Here is a 21,148-nt window from a genome sequence, read left to right on the forward strand (position 1 = left end):
CACGTGACGTTCGGGAATTTCCGTGACATGGGATCGATCCTGCAGACCGTCACTTTCCTCTCCACATTGACGGCTAGCTGGCGCCGCAAGGGCGAGTCTACAACCAGGAAGCGACGTTGCATCTCCTACTTCTTCTGGGTGTAGGCTATAAAACTATTCAACGCGCACGTACAAGATGGGAGCGCCATGATTTGCGCAAGTCCTCCTAGTCCACCAATGATTCAGAGCCATAACGTCTAGATGAAGAAAGCCGGTGAAAACATTGAGTGGCCCCAGCGCTTGAATTTTCCCACATAAAGTGATAAATGTCATCTTGAAGGACTGAACTTGTCTTCCGCAGGCGCATGCAATTGTGGATGTGCCGCGTCCTGTCGATCTCGACCTCATACCGCAGCAAAATAGTTATTCACCGCTCTCGAGTGCATTCAGATGTCTTGAAGAAACAAAGCGTTTTGAAAAAGAATGTGATTTTTTGATTTAGGAACAATGACAAGAGATAGATGAAGCCATCGTAAGGTCGTCAGTAGGATTACCAATGCGGTCGTGAGTGAAGGTGAATGAAGACCTTGATCATCGGACCCACGGCTAAACGAGGGAGACTAGAACCCAGGTCATCGCCACTGCAGCACTAAGCGGCGCAGGCGTGCTCATCAATGCCATCGCACGGTGTCCTCCGGCTGCGTTCACCAGGGGCACGGCCGCGCCAATAGTGTTGTTCACACAGCTCAACATGTTCGTGTCGCGCCACTCCGGCAGTGGAGTCGCCGTGGCATTGTCGTCGTTGGACAGCGCGGCGGTGTTATTGTACCCGTCCAGCGCCAGCGCCACGGTTGAAGCGCGGTAGTACTGCACAACAGACTCGGCACGCGGGTTGTCGCTGTACGCCATCACCGTCCGAGACGTCGAGTTGGAAAGCGACGAAGCACACTTGGAGTAAATCTCGTCGATAAGCGACGTGGTCGTTGTGTTGTCCGCGACCACCCAAAGTGTGGTGTTCCCCGAAGCAGACGCGAACGAGACCGTGGTCTCCGCACCGCCCGGGCGAGACGAGTTATCCGGCGAGCCGAACTGGTAGGAGTAAGAAATGTGGCGCGGTGATCGCGCACCAAAATGTGGCTCACCTCTTTCTGGACCTCGTCGATGTAATGCGCCGACTCGTAGCCGACACCAGCGCCAATGACGAGCGGCCAGAAGAAGAAAGGGAAACCGCGTTCCGCGATGCTGTGCCCCGTGTAGTACCCAGGATAGCCGCTACCATACATGCTAGGGGTCCACGCTCAGCGCCAGAAATGAGCCGACAATCACTTCGCCACTCACCTGGACCCGTAGATCTGCGACCGGTCACCGCCGCCTTGTGTCCTCCCGGCAAAAGGTCCCGAAGAGATGATCGTCGTTGCGCCGCCGCCATTGCTGTACGTGCTCGACGTCTTCGATGAGCTGTCAGAGATGATGATTGGCGTCGAGCTCGACGACGACCCCGAGCCGCTCTTGCCACTCTTGCTGCCACTCTTGCCAGGCCCACGCGCACTGCCGCCGCGCCCTCCTCCTCCCCCTCCCCCACCTTTGGGGGAGCGACCGTCTAGCTCGCTGTCCCTCAAGGATCCAAATGAATCGATGACGGGCATTGTCAGAGTGAGATGGGGGCGAAGCGATAGAGAGAAGTTAACGAGTTGCTGCCGCTTTTAAGTCGTGCACTTATGAGGCCAAATGTTGTTTGTGTCGCAAGCACTAGAAGAACGGGAGATGGGAAAAGAAAGCACGGTTCAATTGCCGGTTTACCGATTGTATCCTGGCGCGCGCTTAGACAAAAGTGAGGGCGGTGTCGATGATTCTTAGATTGCCAGGGAAATCAGTTGAGGTGCTGGTCTTTCTCTTTGAAGAGAGATGAAGGACGGGCCAAATATAGCGTTCTAACCCGCCGGACGATGAGAAGCTCCAGATTTGAGGCGCTTTGGGGAGAAAGACAACGAGAGCGGGAGTGCTTCCGCGGGTCCCGTGCAAAGATGGGTTTGCACTTGCCCAAGCGCACGGCGTACAGATATGTGGTCGCGGGTGCGGCACGGTCGTGTGCGAGGCAATCGTCACTGGGTGCTCATCGTCGTCTGGGTCGTCGGGAAGAAGCCAGGCAGAAGCACAGCAGAAACCACAGAGGCATGCAACGCACGTGGTTGGCATGATACGCACCGTGGGAAGTTGAACTTTCTGGCGTCCATTGACAAGCTTGAACGAGGGCCTTCCAAAGGAGACTCGAGCCCATCAGGGACGGGTTAGCACCGCGTTCCGAGACGGGAACTCAGACAGACATGCATATTCCCTTCATACCCATACATGGATGATACCCTTTACAAGCAGTAGTGACCCTCGACGCAGAGCGTATACGTCTCCGTATACGTCGCCGTGCTCGCGTACGCAGTAGTGGTGGTCACAATTGCTGGGTCCGACGTCGTCGTCCACGGGTTCTCCGTCCGCGTGTTCGCGCACACCTGGCTCACAACGATCGTCGTCTGCTCGCGCTGTCCCAGCCGTCAGCCTTCCCTCACCTCCCAATCTCCACGCAAACAGACATACCTTATCCAACGCCCTCGCTGTCATCGTTGGCAGCACGAAGTGCGTCGTGGTGTACGTCGTCGTGCTCGGGTCATCCAAGGTGGAGGTCGACCCGGCGACGGTGGTCGTCTGCGTCTCCGTGCCGGAGGTGTAGTAGACGCACGCGCTGTCGGTCTGCGTGGTGGTTGTGATGTACTGTGCATTGTCGGCGGCGGGAGCGGCGTTGACCGCGACGAAGAGGGCGGCGGAAGCGAGGATGGCGAGCTTCATCATGATCAGCGACGGGCTCGAGGAGTCGGAGGGCGTCAGTTGAGCTTGAAGTGGGCGATGGAACAGCTGATCTATCTCTCCCATGGGCCTTTATACGTTGGCGGCCCGACGTCGTTCGCCTAGCAGGTCTATCGTACCAGGTGGGTGCGCCGTGTCGCCATCAACACCGGCCCCTCAAGCACCGACTTCGAGGGGTGGCGATGCGGCGGCGGGCACGCCTATTGTTCGAAACATGTTGACCTTGAATAGACCAGGAAGGAACAGAGCACATCGAGGGGATGCGGGCACTACCCGCGGAACATCCGGAGTGCGTCAGCACTCGTTGTCGCGAGCATCAACCGTTGCTTGTAGTGCGAAGAGTCGGAACGGTCGGGGAATGGGCGGCTATCATATTTACTGATAGGTAGGTCAGCGAGGGCGGCAGCGTCATACCGGTAGACATTACGCTTACATTGGTAGGACGGGTGGGGCAGGGGTGAGGTCCGTGGCCAGCTCGTACTCAACCGGACGGTACGCGGGGTCGGGGAATAAGTTGGTGCTTCCTGCGTCGGATGGCATATGCGGTGGCGTAGGAATTGCAAGCGAATCATGCAGATAAATGGGGGATTGAGGGACGCCAGCGCGGAAAGCAGCTCGCGAGTCGCACTTTCTGTCTTCGCTCACAAAGCCCTTTAGAAGTTTCAGGCGATGGCCCTACGGCTCGAACTGCATGCAGTATATGTACAGCTTTAGCTATAAGTATTCGAGTCAGAGGCACGATCGGAAACAACGCAAGGCAGCACGCACCTTGCTTTGGTCGTTGGGTATCGCTAGCTCTCCGAGGACGCTGTATCAGCTTCCGTACGTTGCAATTTCTTGGTCACGTCATGTAGTGCGAGTCCTGGCGGTTTCTACGTCTCGCTGAAGCGCAGTTTCGTTGCGTTGGCCGGAAGGACGCTGGCGGTCGAATTGAAGCGGGGAAGGAAGACAAATGGATGACATATAGTCTAGGACCAGTACATAGTGCCGGTGTACGTGCGCTGGCCGTGCGATAGTAACATGAAGGGGGAAGGTGGAAGTACAAGGCAAGAGAGAACAATAGCGATGCCCAAAGCGGGAAGGGCTAATTTATTTCCAAACTCGGACGAGCATCCAGCCAAGCCACTTCTCCTGCTTCCTACCCTCATGGTGGCTTCATCGGACTTGGTCCCTCATGCCGCCTCGGCGCCTCATTCCCACTATTACTGCTGGGATCATATCCATGCGCTTTGTTTTACCCCTTAGCAAATGCCCGTCAAGTTACAGTAGACGCATAGCGCTAGCGCTGCTCGATTACTTCGCGAGCATTACATGTCTATCAGTACGGTCTATATTCTAAGACGGAACTTTTCTTAAAATGAAGGTGCGAAGCCTGCTGCTCTGCTGGCTTACCACTGATGAATTGCTGCAGCCCTGCCATGCGATTTGCCCAACTAGATGTACCGTTATATACTACCCCTGCACTGCCCATACACTAATTGCTCCTGACATTGCAATCAACCAATTACATCTCGATGCTTGCGCCATTCTCCGGAGCGGTGATAACACCGAACATTCATTAGACGGCCTCGCGCCCGAACTGTGACATGCGATATAGAACATCTAGTATCGCATCTTGACCTCTGACCAGGACCACGAACTCCGGTGTACTGGCGACGATGACAGATTCTACAAACCCCTCGCCGACGTCCAACCGCCGCCCTCGCTGGGTTCACGGCCTGCTGCATCCTCGTAGCTCCGGGCTGTTCAGTCGTTCCCGAAGCCGTAGTGTTCAGCGATGCAGCGCACCATCTCCTTCGCCAACAATGTCATCGGCTGAGGCATCGACATCACTCGAGCCCTCGACGACTCCTCTCGAGGACCCCTTGACTGCGTCGACTGTTCCATCCCCGGCACTTCGCGTAAACTCTCGAGAAGTGGGATTGGTACCTGCATCGTCGCCTGCAAGATCTTCACCTACCCCAACGGCTGCTACGCCCTTGTCCACGTCGTCCAGAGAGGGCGTTCTCATGATCGTACAAGCCGCTCAATCAGACATATCAAAATCGATCCCTCCGTCCGCAACATCGATTCCCTCATCTGTCCATGATCAACCAGGCTCACAGCCAGCGTCTTCCAAGGACCTTCCGCCTCCTCATGACCCACTCGCCGCTCTCTGGCACGAGGCCATCGCGAGGTACAAGAACGACACCGGTATCGATCTTTGCGCGGAAGGCGGTGTCCGCCTCGAGTCGGGTACTGCGATCCAGCGCTTCCTTGACGAGAATCAAGAAAAGTTCGACTCCTTCCACGACGGCGGCGCTGCACGCCTTCGCCGAGCACTCACGCCAGTCGTCACAGCCTTTGGACCACTGTGTGCGATCGCCGGCGAAGGAGTTGGCCTGGTGAGCCGTACTATGTGAATAGTAACTTTAAAGCTGATTCGCGAAAGGTGTTCGAGCCCGGCAAAATAGTATTCTCTGCGGTCGGCGAGCTATGCAAGGTGTGCGATAGATGTGCAGAGCGTCCGCACTCCGCTGACGTTGCTCCAGGCTGCCGTAGAGGTCGGCGAAGAGCTGGACGCAATCTCGGACGCCTTCGACACCATGGCGCACCACCTTCGCATACTCAAACCGGTGGCCGCGCGGGATGTGCTGAAGGACGATGCTTTGCGAGAAGCGTGCGTAAAGCTGCTCTCTCAAATCCTGGTCGTCCTCGGCGTGATACAGAAGGTTCGCAAACAAGGTCGACTCGGTGAGTCGTTTGCTATTGATATAGCGCGGTAGCTGACGCTTCGACAGTGCTATGGCTCAAGAAGCTCGCTAAGTCCACGGAGGTGACCTCCGCTTTAGCGGACCTCAGTCGGCTGGCGAGCCACCATCATGAGACTGTGACTGCGGTGACGCTGTATACAGCGAAAGAGACTATGGCCCTCCTGACGGAGAGCGAAGCTTGTGCGTATCTTAGTCCTATCGCGTCTCTGAAATTCACGATATTCGCAGGGAATAAAGAAGTGCAAGGGGTAACTCGGGCGTCCCTCGCTAAGATTACCAAGGTTGCGCAAGATATCTACGGTGTGTTACGACAGGCCCGCTTTTTTGTAAGCTGACCCGTCGCAAAGCCATGCTACGTGAGAACACCGCCTTGTCTCAGGATGAGCGCAACGCGAATCGAATAATGCTGGAGAATATACAAGTCATGTTCCTCCAGCAGGTCAACGAGATCAGCATCGATAGGAGTAAGCTCGTTAACTCGAAAATCACATCCTCTCTCATGCATTCACGTAACAGAGACTGCTGATCTCGAGAAGATATATAGTTGGCTCCAGTACCCGGAGTCCTCGTTCAAGATGAACAACCTTCTTGACAACCGTGCATCATCGACCGGGTCGTGGTTCCTCGACGGCGATGAATTTGCAGCATTCAAGAAGGGTATGAACAGGTCGTTGTGGCTGCATGGAATAGGTGCGTGCGCTCGTGTGTTCCTATGTTTGCCGTCGGTTGATATGTCGCTAGCTGGCTGCGGTAAAAGCACTCTGATGTGCGTCTTCCATCCTTCGCTAGCGACCGACACTGAGGGTAATTTAGAGCTGCAGCCGTTCGGGACCTGCAAGCGGAGGCCGCGTCCGGAGCCGCTTCCCTGGTTCTGACTCATCTCTTCGATACAACGGGCTCCATTTCACGTGATCTACGCGCGCTGCTCTCTTCCTTGCTTTGCCAGCTCGCATACCACATAACCGAATGCGCGACCCAGTTGCACAAGCTGCGCGTCAGGTCTTCGGTCGGCTACGCTCAGATATCTCTCGAGGCGATGCGGCATGCTTTGGACGTTGCCCTCAAAGCTACAGATTTGCATGTGTTCATCATCGTGGATGCGCTGGACGAGGCCGATGACCCTGCCATCATTCCATTTCTCTCTCAGCTGCTCGATCACAGCAACGTATCACTGATGGTGTCAAGTAGGTACGAAGTTACCTTTCGAGAAGAACTACGATCACTCTGCGACACCTCACTTTCCATGACTGAGGAAAGAGTCACCGACGATATCAAGGTCCTTCTCTCAGCGCTTTTGACTGAAGGCGGACCGCTAGGAAAGATCAAGGAGGCGGATTTGGTGCGGGATACCTTGACCATAGGCGCAAACGGCAAGTACGTTCTCAATGATTGTGATGGTCAAGCAGTACACTGAAGAAAATGCAGCTTCCGTTGGACCGTTCTGCAAGTGAGAGAACTGATTGACGTCGCCGGTATACCTGCCCAAGTTCGTAAACGCCTCAAGATGCTTCCACGGACCCTGAGCGAGATGTACGACCGACAGCTAGCATCTGTGCATCCAGCCGCCCAAGAGGACGTTCGTCTCCTGTTGACATGGCTGATGCTGACTGTGCAGCCGCTATCGACTGACGACTTCGCCGAGCTTCTGTCGTTCGACTATAGCGAGCGCATGCCTGTCTACGATGCTTCGCTGCTGCCATCGGTTGACCATGTTCTCGCTCTCGTAGGTTCCATTTTCGTATCAGTACACGATGACCACGTTCAAATTGCGCATGCGTCAGTCAAGGATCATATACTGTCGCTGTCGCCAACATCGCCCTTCCATATTGACAGGGATCGAGCTTACCGCCTCATGGCTCGGACTGGTCTGGCATACGTTGGGCACGCCAAGATGCCCGACTACGGATATCCGTCCCAACTCACGTGGACATGGGTCGTGTATGGCTTCAATGCGAGCACTGACCATTACGCGGAATTGGAGGAGGACACTGCCCATGTAGCAGGGACCCTCGAGAATCCAAAGGACGTACTCGCTGGCCCACTACATGCCGCCGCTGACGTTGGCTATGCTTCCATGCTGACACTGCTCCACGGCTTTGGGGTAGATCTCAAAGAATGCTACAGGCGTTATCGTGAAGATGCGAACGACCTACCTATCCTTCGAGTCGCTGCAGGTGGTCACCTTGAGGCTGCTCGAGCTCTACTCGACAATGGAGCTGATGTGGAAGGTGGCGAACACTGGTCGTCCTGGACACCTCTTCACGTCGCGGCATACCATGGGCATATCAATATGGTCGAGCTGCTCGTCGAACGAGGCGCAAATATCGAGGCACGGGGCGAGGGCGGTTGGACACCTCTCCACTTTGCCGCACAGGAAGGACAGCTCGCCATGGCTCTCTTTCTGATCGACACTGGGGCGAATATACAGAGCCGCGAGACGCGTGACTGTACGCCTTTTCACGTAGCAGCTGCTCATTCCCGTCTGGAGCTCGCGCAGATGCTGCTTGATAGGGGTGCGGACATGCTGGCGCGCGGGGACGGTGGCTGGACCGCCCTTCACTTCGCCGCGCAGGACGGACACGTCGAGATGGCCCGCTTGCTGCTCGAGCGAGGGATGGAAATCGACGATCGCAATAGCAAGCAATGGACTGCTCTGCACATGGCAGCGCAGGGAGGACACGTTACGCTGGCTAAGCTACTCCTTGACAAAGGCGCCGATCCAGCGGCATGCGCGCGCGATGATGAAGGTCGGACACCTCTCCACCTTGCAGCGCAGTATGGGCATCTCGCGCTTGCTCGTGTCCTCCTTGCCAGAGGTGCCAGTCCTGTGGCACGCGATGATGACGGCCGAACTCCCGCTCACCACGCTGCACAGTACGGGAACATCGACGTAGTCCGCTTCCTACTCGACAACATCACTGGAGAGGATGATTTGCAGAGCGTTCTGCAACATATGTTGTTTGATCTCACCGCTCGGGACGGTGATCCCGAGATTGCTAGACTGGTCATCCATCGAGGTGCCGATGTGGACGGCCTCGATGACGAGCACCATGCGCCGTTGCACGTCGCTGGGATAAAAGGCCACACGAACTTTGCTCGCATCCTCCTGGAAGAGGGCGCGAGTCCCGAGGCACGGGATGAGCAGGGGTGGGCCACTCTTCATGTTACAGCAGAATGTGGCCACATCGAGTTCATGCAACTCCTGCTCGACCATGGCGCAGACGTCGATGTCCACGGCAAAGATGGATGGACGGCCCTTCACCTCGCAGCCCAGGCTGGGTCGCTTGAGCAAGCCCGCATGCTCATCGACCGTGGGGCGAACATTGCAACCCGAGATGAAATCGGCTGGACGCCCCTCCACATTGCGGCTGCAAATGGGCACACAGAACTCGTGCGGCTCCTACACGAGAGGGGCGCCGACGTCACGGGGCGCAACGACTATGGCTGGACGCCGCTGCACACCGCTGCACAGGAAGCGAAGGATGCGTGTGTCCGCCTGCTCCTCGAACTAGGTGCTGACACGAGCATTCGCAACGATGACGGCAATCTACCGGTGGATGTTATCGGGGGCAGCTCCAATTCGCGACGAAGTCGTGCTGTGCGTCAGCGGCTCCGCGCGTTACTTTCCCAACCAGAGAACATAGAGGGTAAGGAGGGTTGTGCCGTGGAGTCGACGGAGTAATAAGTAGAAAGGACGACGCGTCCTGGTCGAGTGTACATGCAGACAGTAGTCAACCAATGTTGGCTACAGGGCACCCAGGCCAACAACGTCGCAGAGCTGCGTGTAGCGAAGATCAAGGGAAGGTAAATTACAAAATACATTGATTGCGCCACGCAGTTTGTCTAGATACTGACATGGTATACCGTCTCGGGTGTCGGCCAGTCAGCGAAACCGAGGTCAACAGCTAGCACAGCCTGGTTAGCTTCATCCACGAACCGTGATACGAGAAGGACTTACGCCAAGGAGGAGCAACGAAGCGCTTCTGTTTGCCTGCCGCCGCGAGACTGTCGAGCTTGGCGATGTCGTCAGCAGAGAGCTTGGAAGCGGCGGACAGTGCGCCAGAGTAGTTAGATGCGATGCGCGCAGGGGTGACGGACTTGGGCAGGACAATGATGTCCTTTGCAACTACAGACCAGCATCAGCACGGAGAAAGCAATGCAATGACGCACTACGCACCAAGGTAACCCAAGAGCACGTCTACTGGCTGCACGCCGCGCGTCTTGGCCACCTCGACCACGACCTCATCAGACACGAGCGGGCTGCCTGTCGAGCCGAGCGGGGAGTACGCCTGCGGGACGATGCCCTCCTTGCGGAGGTAGGCCAGCAACTCGTGCTGCGGGTTGTAGACGTGGATCTCGAGCTGGTTGACCGCGGGTTTAATAGAGACCTTGGGAAGGAACTTCTCGAGCGTCTTCTGGGACATGTTCGACACGCCGATCGAGCGAACCTTGCCTGGGGCGCGCGTCAGCGCGGATGGGATGGACTTGGCTGGGCAACGCACCCTTCTTCTGCAGCTCCTCGAGTTGCTTCCAGGTATCCGTAATCTTCCACTCCTCGTCGACGTCGCGCGAGCCGTCAGGACGAAGGGGGATCAGGTCGTTCTTCTCATTCGGGCGCAGGGGCACCGGCCAGTGCATCAGGAACACTACCGCAAGGTCAGCGCTGAGTCCCAGCTGCTACAAAAGCACTCACAATCCAAATAGTCCACACCCAAGTTCTTCAACGTGATGTCGAGCGCCTCCTCCACCTTCCGGTGGTACGTCGACCACAGCTTGCTCGTGATCCAGATCTGCTCCCTCGGCACGCCGCTCGCACGGATCCCCTCTCCGACCTCCTTCTCGTTCCCATACCCAAACGCGCAGTCGATGTGCCGGTATCCCGCCTCCTTCAGCGCGTACTCGACCGCCTTCGACACCTCGCCTGGCGCTGACTTCCACGTCCCCAGCCCTAGGATTGGGATCTCAAGCCCGTTGTTCAGCTTCACGGTCTTCTGCGGCGCGGCCATGGTAGTATGTGATAGTGGGACGTGGGTAGCGGGCTGCGTATATCGTGCTGCATCGATGCGGTGGGCGTTGCTTATAAGGGGCGCGGGAGGGCCGGGCCGGCGGAGCGGGCGGGTTTGGTGGGGTGGGGACTCGGTGCGGGATCCGGGCGCGATAACCACGAGGTCAGTCGGTCAGGCGGGACGAGGGGACCTACAATTGTGCCACATAGCACCCCGAAGGTCAGGAAGCCACAGAATAAGACGTAAAGGTTTGCACTAAAAGGCGAGAAGCCGGTTATCAGATACTTCCTTGACCAGTCGCCAGAACTACACGCGATGACGAGTCTGCGGAACGATATCGTTCCAATGATTACACCGCTGTAACCTAGCCACATCGACCCTTGGTACATACGGATCGACCTCTTACTGTGGCCCAGTGTACTGCGACTGCACCGATCCATAGCCTTGTACGCATTGCAAGCCGATCGGCGACGAACCGCTGCGAAGGTAGCACACCTTCGCCTCCGCGCACTCGTCGGACGTGCAGTTTGGCGACATTGGCGAGGATTTCCCCTGCAGATGATTGAATGTCTGACATCATGGTCAGTACTCTAACATGCACATAGAAAGATGCGGACGTACTGAGACGAGGGCGTGATCGTCCTCCATGGCTGTCGTGGTCAAGTCAGCGCGGGATGAGGCGTCTGAAGCGAGAGCAGCCTTACCCTCAGTGACCTTATGCCACCAAGTCGCATTGAGAGGGTCATTTTCGCCCCATCCATCTACGTAGGGACCGTACACATCCCTCGCGCTATACTCGTACTGGAACGTCGGACCCTGCTCAACCTGCGGGTCGAGCTGGTGGTAGTCACTAACATTGCTAAACCAGCTGCACCACCTGTCAGCACATCTTCTCCGACGCGAAAGGACGACAGAACGCACGTATGCGAATCCATGATCTCAAAGGTCTAAAGAAGAGTTATCAGCTTTAAAGCTCTTCAAGTCTATCCAGAGGACGTACCGCAGAGTCGACCTCATAGACTCTGAAGCCAGCGTTGACGCGGGTACGCGGCACAATAGACGGGCCAATCTGCAAGGTGACAATGAGCAAGGACGCGATTCTTGCCGGTAGTCGACCCACCCAAGCCACCGTCTGCGCCGTCTCCGCGCTGATCTCCGTCGCATTGTTCGCGTAGTAGATCTACCAAAATTTTCAGCACTCAGTCACGTCGTATCACTACCAAGCCACGCACCGACAATTGATCCTCGTGCGTATGCGCCCAGAAAATGTCTTTTAGGAACGTTAGCATTGAATCAAATTTTACATGCAAGAGTGGAAGGACCCACTGGCTATAACATGCGGCGAGAACCGGTCTACGATCTGGTAGAACAAATTTGTCGGCCCCGGGAGCGCGTTGGTGCCATCCCAGCCTGAGCCAACGTGGCCCATGATCCAGACTATACGTACGAGCGTCAGTATCGATCCGGCGAACATGACCACCTTTGGTGACCCGCCGCGAACGAGCCCACTCACCTCGGTCACCCGCGTCCTCCGCATCCTGGAGCTCATCGGTCAGGAAACGCAAGATCCCCGACGTATCTGGATGCGTCATGTTGATGAAGTTGAAGTAGTTGTGACGGTACCCTAAACGGGAGCGCGTATGTCAGTAACTTGTACGGATCGTCGATGGGCCAACCTCAAGGCAGCTCACACAAGTTCGTGTTCAGTGAGATGATGCGCAGACCATCAGCCCGCTTTGCCATGTAGCCGCCGTAATGCGTACGTGCGAGTTGCACGGCAGCTTCTGGGAGCCATTCCTCGTGCGCCCAGAGCGAGGCAAGGTGATCGTAGTTCCTGCGATGACTGTCAGATCGGCGAAGGGGCGTGGGCTACGAAGACCTACCACTGGAATTGGTCCGCCAAATGACCTCCGATGCTATGCGGCACGTCCTGATCGCTGTAAAATTCGTTAGTCATGTTTAAAGTTCACTTGAAGCACCACTGACGAGTTGTAACTGTCGTGATTGCCCATCGTCGCATAGAGCGGGCCCGAACCCAACATGCGGCGGAAGAGGTCGTACACGACGGTCTCCGAGTACGTCGTGTAGTCCCTGCCGCCCTGATTGTCGTTGTCGTGCGAGACGAGGTCACCAGTATAAAGGCTGAAGGCGAACCCCGTGTCCACAGTCTCGGTGAGTGGCGGTATAGCCTCCAGCGTGGCAAGGAACAAGGATTCAGGCGTGTCGCTGAATGTTCCCTCAGCAAGTATTGCAACATCGGTCGCTGGAGATCGCGTACCACAGATAATGCCCAAACCTCGGCGCGGGCTCGATGATCTGTTCAGGAGAGTCGTTGTTGTGGTTGTTCGTGCGGCAGCACATGCCCGACGTGCAGTTCGCCTCGCCGGCGGTGACGTAGCGCGCGTCGAGGTGCACGTCCGAGAGGTGGAGGACCTTGAGGCGCTCGCCGCTGCGCTGCTTGATCGGGAGTGGGTCCGGCTTGGGCTTCGCGAACCACGACGAGAGGTCGTCGAGCTCGGGAACCGGGGCGATGGGGCAAAGACTGAGGAAGGTGAAGCAGAGCATCTGGCATGCGAGGTGAGCTCATATAGCAGGAGGGGGATCAGTAATCGCACCTGTCCGTCGAGGTTCGCCGTGTCCGCGTTCGCGGCGACCTGCGTGAAGATGTTGCCCAGGCCCTGCCGGCCGTACGTGATCTCGCAGCTCGCGTCGTCGTCGTACTCGAAGAGCTTGCACGCGCCCACAGCGAGCTCTGGGCCCTTCTCCGGTGCGGCGAGCGCGAGGAACTTGGCGACCTCGAGCCCGGCGACGCATTTCGCGCAAGAATCGTTGAAGGCCGCGGAGCCGTTGATGGAGGCGAGCTGCTGTAAGGCGAGCTGGAGGAGGACATCCTCGGACGCTTTGGGTGGGAGGGGGTGGGGGTCGGAGTTCGTCTTCGGGATGGAATCCGGAGCGGTGAGGTTGAGCGGGTACGTCTTGTTCTGCGGAGGGGGAATGAGCGAGGGTAATGCATCTCAACGCGTCTACTACGCACCAGCACCGGGTCCTGGACGATCGGCTGCGGCTGGGACGCCGTCGCAGTGGGGTCATTGTAGTATGCCGTGAACACGGAGGTCGGGAACGCGCCCGGGACTGTGTACGTCGAAGGGAGCACGTCCGCCGCCGCCACCGCAAGGGGCAACAAGCCCAAGAGCGCGACTCGCATCTGGACGCGTCGAAGGAGCTTGGTGGGAGCGAAAGACAAGGTGTGCCTTTGCATGCGCGCGCCGATAGGTATGCGGGCGCATTTAGACGGTCGATATCAAACGTGGGTCCGTCGGGGATGTCGCAGGACCGCCAATCCGATACGTTCGGAGGCTGGAGGTCTAAAAAAACGTTGAGGGGCCGTCAGGAGAGGTCCACCGTCAACTTGGTGGGAGTCGGGAGTCGTATGTTCATCGAGATCATGATGATTGGTGTATACTCGGTCTTCGGGTCTGCCTGGGACGCAATACCCGAGTGTTTCGTGGAGATCTCCTTCAGCCCGGGCCATCTGCTCGCAGTTGTTCCGCCGTCGTGGTCGTCGGTGCAAACGTCAAGGAGCATCCTTCCTCGAAGTATACTGCAACATGAGCCACGTGGCGCCTGAGCTCCAACGCCCACAAGAAACCACAATGTCCCATTCACTGTTACACTTAACCAGCATCCTGATATTCAATCTAATGAAAAGCTTCACTACAGAATACCGCTGTACTTACTACTGGGGGGCTTGGGGATTTGCATAGTATGTAGATCGCACAGCGTCTAATCTTCTCTTACACTTTTTCAGGTAGCGGTCTCAACTGGCCCAAGTCATGCATGTATACGATAATCTCTGAAAATACGTTCCGTAGCACTGCAGGGAACGAACTGAGATGTCAGCGCCGACGGGCTGCACCCGCGCACGCCCGAGCGCTGTCCCGGGCGCGATGATCTGGGCGCCTATCAGTGAAGCATGTTCTTGGGCGGCCCCGTAGAGCTGTAGGCTGCGGGCCTTTCCTCCTGCTTCCACCTTTGCAGCTCGCTTCTTCGAAACGCTTACTGCTGCAGGTTTTTTTTTCTGTTCAACCTTCCTTACCGCGATCGCACCTGCTTCTTGGAGAGTGACGAAAATGGCTCCGAATACGGTATGCCATCATTATGCAGCTCGGTCCTCGATCTCTGATACCTCGCAGAGGACGAGGAATCTGGACGAGGAGTACACCAAGCTCATACAAGAGGCATCTCAGTCAGCCAAGACTAAGGCCCAGGAATCCTCGTTCCAGCGGAAGCTCAACGATGTCGGTGCGTGGTTCTCGCCGGGCCAGGTACCCCATCCCCAGCCTGATCTTCACACAGAGGATCGCGTGGAGGAGAAAGTACCGCTCAGTCTCGTGACGTCTGTAGAAGGAGGCGGTAGCGCTTTGATCGAGATGGCCTCCGGTATGCGAGACGAGATCGACCATTTCGCCGGAGGGTGCACCATGCTCATCAACGCCCTGGACGCGATCTCGACGGTCCATCCTTTCATTAATGGTTGGTGGTACTCTTCGTGACCGCGTTCTTCTTGCTTACAGACAACAGCTGCCTTGTTGGCGTTCAAGGGCGTGATCAACCTCGAACTCAAGCGAAGGGACAACAACCAAAAAGTCCTCGCGCTCAAGGTTCAGATGAAGAGCATGATGTCGACGTTGGAACCGTGAGCCCTTGATGGTCCACCTTGGATAGCCGCGTACTGACCACAGGCAGCCTGGGAAGTATACCGGATTCCCATGTCGCGCCGGACGGGACGACTCTCGAGAATCGGTTCAAACCTTTGGTGGCGCAGATATGCAAGGACGTCCTCGAGTGCGGAAACGCCTGCGATACGTATACGAAGAAGCGCTTGATTGGTTCGTAGGTTCACCCTTGTCACGCTTCAGGCCGCATGCTTAGTCCTTCCCTAGCGAAGGTCCTCAAGAGCTACATCTACGAGCAGCACCTCGCCGGCTTCAGCGAGCGCTTCGCCGAGAGGCGCCGCGAGATCATGCTCGCGATCAGCGCGCACACCACGGTCGTGCTCACCGAGGTCAAAGATGTTCTCAATGCGAACTCGCAGCTGATGCTGCAGCTGTTCCGCCGCCTGGACACGCCGCGCGAGCGCGATATCCGACAGTCGGTCGACGAGCGCGGTGGCCCGGGCGCGTGCATGGAGGACGACTACAAGCTGAAGCAGCTAATGCGTATGGAGGATGGCGTCATGAGCGCAGGCGGCGAATCTGAGGCGAAAACCGACCTGGCGGGACTGAAGAGGGAGCTGCAGGAGAGCCTGGGTGACAGCCTCGAGAAGAACTTGACCCAGTTCCTCGGGAAGCTACGAGCGCTGCGGGACGAAGTCGTGAGTCGAGCTAGGGCACGCTGATCTACCGTTACGACACTGACTTGACTTCTTCAGATCGGTGCGATTCAGAACGTCGAGACGTCCATACACCGCGAGGGAGATCGCGTCATAGCCGACCTCACGAAAGGGCCCCATGAGCGCATTTTGGACCAGGTATGGGTGTGCTCGCTTGTTCACGCAGTAGCGCAGTAGCTTACAAAGCCATGACCAGGACATCCACGAGCTATGGCGCGAAATGGTACGCGTCCCTTTCAGTGTATAATGATATTACGCATGCTGATTCCCTCGAAGCATTGGCGCTATAGCGTCAAGGCGCATCACTTTACCTTCGCCCTCCGAGACCATCTGATCGAGAAGTATTATGGGATGCACGGCAAGGATCACGTCCATCGTTCGAAGTCTGATGATGCAGCTGCTGGGCCAACTGGACATGAAGACGCGGCGTCGCATGTCGAAGGCCCCAAACACGATGCGGACGGCGACAGATGGGCAGTGGAGGCACTGACCATGCTGACCGTCCAGCCTATATCAGAAGCTCTAGACGACGACGGTACTGGGTTTAGTAAGTCAGGGATTACTATTTCTCCCTAAGCCCATCCTGACGATGAGGTAGTCAGCGTCGCGGAAGTCAACGCGTTCACTTCGTCGCGGCCGAAAGACTGGAGGCGAGTCGCCATTTCCCCCTAATCCCGTGAAATGCGCTTGCTGACGATCTGCAGCTTGCTTCACTGGCTCGTGTACTGGGGAGAAGGTGAAGTACTCGCGAACCTGAACTACTGCTTGCTAACCGCATCATAGGCTGGTATGCTTCCCTCGTGGACTATCGCACGAAGATTCTACGCACGATGCAAGACATGCACGCGATGCTCGACAAAGTATGGCCCATCAACAGGAGAACTGTCGACGAATACCTCTCGAGCATGGCTTTCCGGCGCATAGAGCTCTTGATGCGCGGCCTGGATCTCTCCCGACCCCTTGCTAGCGCGGAAGTCCTCGCCAAATTGCGCCCGTATACGCAGGATGAGGAGGCACGCATAGAGAAAGCACTGGAGCCGCTCAACTACGAGATCGGGGACGACGACGCACTGGACATCGTCACTGGCCAGGGACGCATCGAGAGAGTGCGTCCTTGGACTTGGCCGCCGTAGACTGTCATGACTTATCTGCATCATAGTACATATTCCCTATCCTGTATCTTGTTTTGCGCCGCCACCTGAAACTCATCAAGAAGGGCGCAGCTTGTTTACTGGACCAGTGGCAGGTCGATATGGCGTGGAGCACTTTGTATCAGCTCATCGCGGCTGCCGAGGATCGAGCAATGGTTCTAAACGGCACGTACAATCCTTTTCCTTGCCATTCTTCCAGTGCCAACACAATTGACAGCTATCGTACGACACTCCAAGAGCGGCGGACAATCAAGACTATCGACATATGGGTTTGGCATGGTATGGACCCTCTCCCGTTGTGTTTCCCGTATCCGGTGCTAAGTAAGGGCGTTTCAGCTGCAGCATATTGCGGACCCAGACTTTCGTTCGTCGGGTTCGCCAAAGGATAATATCCTCCGACTCTACTACCAGACCGATGCTTCAGACGAGACCGACCAAGTCAGCGTAGGTCAGGCCACGCGCGCCGTCGAGAAAGAGGAGGAAGCCTTTGATTGGGAATATGACACGTCAGGCTATGACTTGCCTTCGGACGAAATCGAGCCTTGCCATATCTCAGACGACGGCATCGAGACCTCAACATGGACCGCCCCCTGTTATCTCTACGGAGAGCTCAGGCTCGAGTGGGTGTACGGACTGCTGAGCATCAAGCTCTTGATCGATAAAGACGGGATCGTTTCCGGTTCTGCACACAGCGGCCTCTCCAACTGCACTATCGACGGGAAACGAACGACCGACGAAGACGGCGCCGTGATGCTCAGGTTCAAGATCGTGCATCACCCACTCACTTGGGTGTCATCCCTACAAACGCCTATCACCTGGTACTACGAGGGAAAATATCTTCCGGAGACCAACTCGTACGCGGGCTGCTGGAGCTTTGACCTGGACAGCACAGTCAAGCACATCTCTATCCTGGCCAGTACGCCCGCAGACGTCTTCCGCTTCCGATCAATCGTAGAGGACGATCGCACGGCTACTAACTTCTGGAAGTTCGCACGAGCAGCAGTCTTGCATCGCGTACGCAGGAGAATGTTCAGCAGGAGCAACGCCCTCGAACGCTGGCAGGAGATGAAGCAATACGTTGACCTACATATGCAACGGGTGTTTTCGTGGACCGTCTCGAGTGGTGACACATCGCAACTCTCTGCTGAGAACGAGGAAGCTCTTGACCGTAGCGCTTACACCCTTCCGCCGGAAGACGAGCGCCTCTATCTGTCCATCGTCGCCTCTCGCCCGATCAAATTGACTCACCATTGGTATGCGCGTCGGTCGCGGAATATGGCCTCGAAAACTAATAGTCTTCGACAGGAATGCCGTGTGTGATAGCTGCAGGAAGGCCATCGTTGGAGACCGCTACGCCTGCCTGCAGTGCGTCAGCGACGGTTTGCGTAATCAAATCGACTTGTGCTCGGAATGCCGCGATCAGACGCCGAACGCAGGAACCTTCGCGCACAAAGCTTCTCACACACTTCTAAGACTGCATTACCACTTGCACGACAAAGACAAGGAGCAGGTGTATGAAGATGCGGGGAAAGCAATTGACGCTGCAAAGCGATTGTTCTCTGCCACAAACGAGTCCACCGTCGGTCAGTCGAGCCCCTTCGAGCGTTGACGTTGTCGCCTTCAATGATGAATATAGGTCCAAAATGTGCGTCTTGCAGCAACGCCGTATCTTTTCCTTGTTGGTATTGCTCGACTTGTTATAGCGGTAGGTCGTCATTTCTTGCATTTATCCTGTGAGTCTAATCTCAGGTTATAATCAGCCCGATCCGCGGACGTGTTCACTTGCGATATCTGTCGTACCCGGAATCACGACGCTCACCATGTCTGGATATCGGTGAAGAAGGCGGCATTCCAGGCCGAGCTCTCGTCAGCGGTGGAACGGCTGCAGGAGAACGTCGAGGCCTTGAGCACTCGCCTGACGAAACTGGAGAATATAGATGATCGCCTGGCAAAGTTGGAGAGCATCGAGAGTCGGATGGGGGCGCTTGAGCGCATGTTGGGAATGGCTCTCGCTTCACGCCAATAAGACAAATATTCTCTCAGAGCCTGGCTTGTTGAATTTAACGATTTCTTAGCCACAGAGCCTTTGCCATCGCAACGCAAAGCTTGTCACAACCGCGGCCATAAAGTGTAGGTCCTTGTAGGCGCTGATATCAGTCAACGTGACCGTAGTGAATTATGTGGCGGTGCTGTTTGCTTTCCTACTCTGCTGACACCATCCGGGACGTCCCCGGGGGAAGTAGCCTACAGATACTATATATGTGCGTTTGACCTTGACGGTTGCAGCGCAGTTCTGATGACCTTGCACGTGTCATTCCGGGACTAGAGGGTATAAAGGACGCCTGCCACCGAAACTGGGAGGTCATTCAATATCAACGCGCAGTCATCAGCATGTCTGAAGAGAAGAAGACGGTTCTGATTACTGGGTGAGTGTTACGTTGATTTTTGCTCTATGTCTTATGTTCGATCGACTGGACTGTAGGTGTACCACCGGGAGCATCGGCGATGCGCTTGCCCGAGAGTTTCACGCACGAGGTTCGTATCTAGCGCCTGTAGCGCAAGGTAATCGTTCACTGAGAGGATCAACCCAGGATACCGGGTCTTCGCTGCATCGCGTCGGCTAGAAACGATGGAGAGTCTCGCCAAAGAAGGCATCGAGACAATCAAGCTGGACCTTGCCAACGACGGGGATATTCAGGAAGCTGTCAACGAGATTGGCAAGCGTACTGGCGGAAGCTTGGACATTTTGGTCAATAACGCGTGAGCTTAGGTGTTGCTGGCTTCAACCGATTCCTGACGAATCTGCTCGCAGCGGAGTCGGTCAGCCATCGACCCTATAATCGCGAGGCTTTGACTGACCCAGTTCACGATAGGATACACGGCATCTATAGCGGACAGCGACATGGACAAGGTCCGCTCGCTGTTCAACATCAACGTCTTTGGCCATTACGCCGTGACCCGCGTCTTCATCCCGCTTCTTATCAAGGCGGACCATGGCCTCGTCGCGTTTAACTCGTCCATCGCTAGCGTCGTCCCGCTGCCTTACAACGGCGCGTATAGCGCCTCGAGGGCGGCCATCAACGCACTCGGAGACACCTTGCGCGTCGAGCTGGCGCCCTTCGGGGTTAAGGTGGTCAATGTCAGCAGCGCCGTGTCTGTCGGTAGAGTGCGTGCTGACCTGGTAAGTCTTCAGCTCCTTACAGGCTCCACCAAGTACAACCTCGATACGTCGCCAGCCGTCGAAGCAGGTCTTCCCCACAGCTCGATTTACAAGCCCGTCGAGCATACCTATAGAGACAAGGTCTCGCGCTACCAGGGTATACTCCAATCCCGTGCGGCGTCGTTTCCCTGCTGATCAGGACCTCGCCTTGCAGAGGGCGCCATGCCCACCGACGTATATGCGAAAGCCGTAGTCGGCGAGCTCCTGAAGGCGTCGCCTTCGCCCTGGTTCTGGTACGGAGCCCATTCCACTATGGCATGGTTTCTCGCGACGTTCATGAAGCGTGCTGGCTTTGTGAGATATAGCTACTTCTTGTATCACTTCTGGCGCTGATTGCATTTCAGAATGAGTTGATCAGCAAAGAATATGGGTTAAACAAGCTTGCGGAAATCGTTCGTTCTTGACATCCGTAGGATTCGATCTACCGATTCGGTCCTCCTTATAGTTATTGCCCCTCTCCCTAACTTGTTTTCTCCCACGTCCACATGTGAGCAACTTAGGGTAAGATGCAGATAAGCGTGGGGTCTGCCTACAGCGAGGTTCTTTGATTAAGTTCTTGTAGGTCCGAATGGATCCGGTGTACAATAAAGGAAGGTGTTGTTCTGCTCACGTGTAATTCGGACCGGTGGCCGACAACACGCAGACACTATCTTGACTTCCACCTCCAAGCTCAGGCTGATGCGCATCGGGATATAAGGGCCTGAAAACCTGCTGGCAACGCATCTGTCAACGTTTGTTGAGCGCGACTGTCCATGATCGACGATAGGAATTTGCAGTGCAAACTGTATCTT

At 56.2% G+C, this 21,148-nt stretch overlaps 12 protein-coding genes across 12 annotated transcripts; 6 read left to right on the plus strand and 6 right to left on the minus strand.

The window, feature by feature from the left end:
- Positions 1 to 466: 466 nt before the first annotated feature.
- SCHCODRAFT_02593984 (uncharacterized protein) lies at positions 467 to 1,416 on the minus strand. The gene is made up of 3 exons (XM_003026268.2): positions 1,318 to 1,416; positions 1,122 to 1,263; positions 467 to 1,068 (listed from the first exon to the last, which is right to left on the minus strand). The coding sequence occupies exons 2-3, from the start codon at positions 1,260 to 1,262 to the stop codon at positions 586 to 588; spliced, it is 624 nt and encodes a 207-aa protein (XP_003026314.2). The 5' UTR covers position 1,263; positions 1,318 to 1,416; the 3' UTR covers positions 467 to 585.
- A 926-nt stretch (positions 1,417 to 2,342) lies between these two features.
- On the minus strand, positions 2,343 to 2,820 carry SCHCODRAFT_02520673 (uncharacterized protein; the record flags this gene model as incomplete). The annotated part of the gene is made up of 2 exons (XM_003026267.2): positions 2,343 to 2,513; positions 2,569 to 2,820. The coding sequence occupies 2 exons, from the start codon at positions 2,818 to 2,820 to the stop codon at positions 2,343 to 2,345; spliced, it is 423 nt and encodes a 140-aa protein (XP_003026313.1).
- A 284-nt stretch (positions 2,821 to 3,104) lies between these two features.
- SCHCODRAFT_02520526 (uncharacterized protein) lies at positions 3,105 to 3,375 on the minus strand (the record flags this gene model as incomplete). The annotated part of the gene is made up of 2 exons (XM_003026266.2): positions 3,105 to 3,213; positions 3,269 to 3,375. The coding sequence occupies 2 exons, from the start codon at positions 3,373 to 3,375 to the stop codon at positions 3,105 to 3,107; spliced, it is 216 nt and encodes a 71-aa protein (XP_003026312.1).
- A 1,265-nt stretch (positions 3,376 to 4,640) lies between these two features.
- SCHCODRAFT_02719092 (uncharacterized protein) lies at positions 4,641 to 6,794 on the plus strand (the record flags this gene model as incomplete). The annotated part of the gene is made up of 9 exons (XM_003026356.2): positions 4,641 to 4,736; positions 4,941 to 5,219; positions 5,267 to 5,317; positions 5,367 to 5,568; positions 5,616 to 5,768; positions 5,817 to 5,888; positions 5,936 to 6,052; positions 6,105 to 6,278; positions 6,378 to 6,794. The coding sequence occupies 9 exons, from the start codon at positions 4,641 to 4,643 to the stop codon at positions 6,461 to 6,463; spliced, it is 1,230 nt and encodes a 409-aa protein (XP_003026402.1). The 3' UTR covers positions 6,464 to 6,794.
- A 1,045-nt stretch (positions 6,795 to 7,839) lies between these two features.
- On the plus strand, positions 7,840 to 8,043 carry SCHCODRAFT_02448934 (ankyrin; the record flags this gene model as incomplete). Its single annotated transcript, XM_050342548.1, has 1 exon — positions 7,840 to 8,043. A coding segment is annotated over one exon (204 nt), but the record flags the coding sequence as incomplete, so codon positions are not given.
- An 87-nt stretch (positions 8,044 to 8,130) lies between these two features.
- On the plus strand, positions 8,131 to 8,499 carry SCHCODRAFT_02470741 (ankyrin repeat protein; the record flags this gene model as incomplete). Its single annotated transcript, XM_050342692.1, has 1 exon — positions 8,131 to 8,499. A coding segment is annotated over one exon (369 nt), but the record flags the coding sequence as incomplete, so codon positions are not given.
- Positions 8,500 to 8,518: 19 nt separating this feature from the next.
- On the plus strand, positions 8,519 to 9,099 carry SCHCODRAFT_02557816 (serine/threonine-protein kinase ripk4; the record flags this gene model as incomplete). Its single annotated transcript, XM_050343728.1, has 1 exon — positions 8,519 to 9,099. A coding segment is annotated over exon 1 (558 nt), but the record flags the coding sequence as incomplete, so codon positions are not given.
- A 47-nt stretch (positions 9,100 to 9,146) lies between these two features.
- Positions 9,147 to 9,493, minus strand: SCHCODRAFT_01260349 (uncharacterized protein). Its single transcript, XM_050341337.1, has one exon. The coding sequence runs from the start codon at positions 9,408 to 9,410 to the stop codon at positions 9,192 to 9,194; it is 219 nt and encodes a 72-aa protein (XP_050197162.1). The 5' UTR covers positions 9,411 to 9,493; the 3' UTR covers positions 9,147 to 9,191.
- SCHCODRAFT_02644686 (Aldo/keto reductase) lies at positions 9,423 to 10,595 on the minus strand (the record flags this gene model as incomplete). Its single annotated transcript, XM_003026265.2, has 5 exons — positions 9,423 to 9,493; positions 9,547 to 9,714; positions 9,766 to 10,041; positions 10,091 to 10,234; positions 10,282 to 10,595. Coding segments are annotated over 5 exons (964 nt in total), but the record flags the coding sequence as incomplete, so codon positions are not given.
- Positions 10,596 to 10,768: 173 nt separating this feature from the next.
- On the minus strand, positions 10,769 to 13,922 carry SCHCODRAFT_02644688 (uncharacterized protein). Its single transcript, XM_050346401.1, has 15 exons — positions 13,629 to 13,922; positions 13,210 to 13,575; positions 12,873 to 13,159; positions 12,581 to 12,820; positions 12,478 to 12,531; positions 12,286 to 12,428; positions 12,108 to 12,218; positions 11,921 to 12,031; positions 11,827 to 11,864; positions 11,715 to 11,774; positions 11,595 to 11,663; positions 11,516 to 11,541; positions 11,299 to 11,462; positions 11,216 to 11,244; positions 10,769 to 11,164 (listed from the first exon to the last, which is right to left on the minus strand). Exons 1-15 carry the CDS (start codon positions 13,797 to 13,799, stop codon positions 10,997 to 10,999), a joined length of 2,037 nt encoding a protein of 678 aa, XP_050197163.1. The 5' UTR covers positions 13,800 to 13,922; the 3' UTR covers positions 10,769 to 10,996.
- An 802-nt stretch (positions 13,923 to 14,724) lies between these two features.
- Positions 14,725 to 19,163, plus strand: SCHCODRAFT_02603582 (uncharacterized protein; the record flags this gene model as incomplete). The annotated part of the gene is made up of 19 exons (XM_003026355.1): positions 14,725 to 14,739; positions 14,788 to 14,896; positions 14,951 to 15,108; positions 15,169 to 15,290; positions 15,341 to 15,483; positions 15,538 to 15,968; positions 16,026 to 16,124; positions 16,183 to 16,209; positions 16,263 to 16,533; positions 16,564 to 16,606; positions 16,691 to 16,722; positions 16,770 to 17,092; positions 17,146 to 17,306; positions 17,355 to 17,416; positions 17,496 to 18,390; positions 18,467 to 18,720; positions 18,774 to 18,782; positions 18,847 to 18,870; positions 18,898 to 19,163. 19 exons carry the CDS (start codon positions 14,725 to 14,727, stop codon positions 19,161 to 19,163), a joined length of 3,444 nt encoding a protein of 1,147 aa, XP_003026401.1.
- Positions 19,164 to 19,346: 183 nt separating this feature from the next.
- Positions 19,347 to 20,916, plus strand: SCHCODRAFT_02644695 (NAD(P)-binding protein). The gene is made up of 9 exons (XM_050346402.1): positions 19,347 to 19,385; positions 19,447 to 19,563; positions 19,620 to 19,672; positions 19,729 to 19,897; positions 19,950 to 19,957; positions 20,011 to 20,276; positions 20,331 to 20,454; positions 20,512 to 20,651; positions 20,702 to 20,916. The coding sequence occupies exons 2-9, from the start codon at positions 19,529 to 19,531 to the stop codon at positions 20,759 to 20,761; spliced, it is 855 nt and encodes a 284-aa protein (XP_050197164.1). The 5' UTR covers positions 19,347 to 19,385; positions 19,447 to 19,528; the 3' UTR covers positions 20,762 to 20,916.
- The last annotated feature ends 232 nt before the right edge of the window (positions 20,917 to 21,148 follow it).

The sequence above is a fragment of the Schizophyllum commune genome, assembly GCF_000143185.2.
Source record: "Schizophyllum commune H4-8 unplaced genomic scaffold SCHCOscaffold_16, whole genome shotgun sequence".
NCBI lineage: Eukaryota > Fungi > Basidiomycota > Agaricomycetes > Agaricales > Schizophyllaceae > Schizophyllum > Schizophyllum commune.

Coding starts and splice junctions, on each gene's coding strand:
- SCHCODRAFT_02593984 (XM_003026268.2), bottom strand. CDS start 1,262: ATGTATGGTAGCGGCTATCCTGGGTACTACACGGGGCACAGCATCGCG. Junction 1,069..1,121: donor TCGACGAGGTCCAGAAAGAG/GTGAGCCACATT, acceptor TACTCCTACCAG/TTCGGCTCGCCGGATAACTC.
- SCHCODRAFT_02644695 (XM_050346402.1), top strand. CDS start 19,529: ATGTCTGAAGAGAAGAAGACGGTTCTGATTACTGG. Junction 19,564..19,619: donor AAGACGGTTCTGATTACTGG/GTGAGTGTTACG, acceptor ACTGGACTGTAG/GTGTACCACCGGGAGCATCG. Junction 20,277..20,330: donor TCGGGGTTAAGGTGGTCAAT/GTCAGCAGCGCC, acceptor GTAAGTCTTCAG/CTCCTTACAGGCTCCACCAA.
- SCHCODRAFT_01260349 (XM_050341337.1), bottom strand. CDS start 9,410: ATGTATTTTGTAATTTACCTTCCCTTGATCTTCGCTACACGCAGCTCT.
- SCHCODRAFT_02644688 (XM_050346401.1), bottom strand. CDS start 13,799: ATGCGAGTCGCGCTCTTGGGCTTGTTGCCCCTTGCGGTGGCGGCGGCG. Junction 13,160..13,209: donor CGGCGAACCTCGACGGACAG/GTGCGATTACTG, acceptor CTCGCATGCCAG/ATGCTCTGCTTCACCTTCCT. Junction 11,542..11,594: donor TCTATGAGGTCGACTCTGCG/GTACGTCCTCTG, acceptor ACTCTTCTTTAG/ACCTTTGAGATCATGGATTC.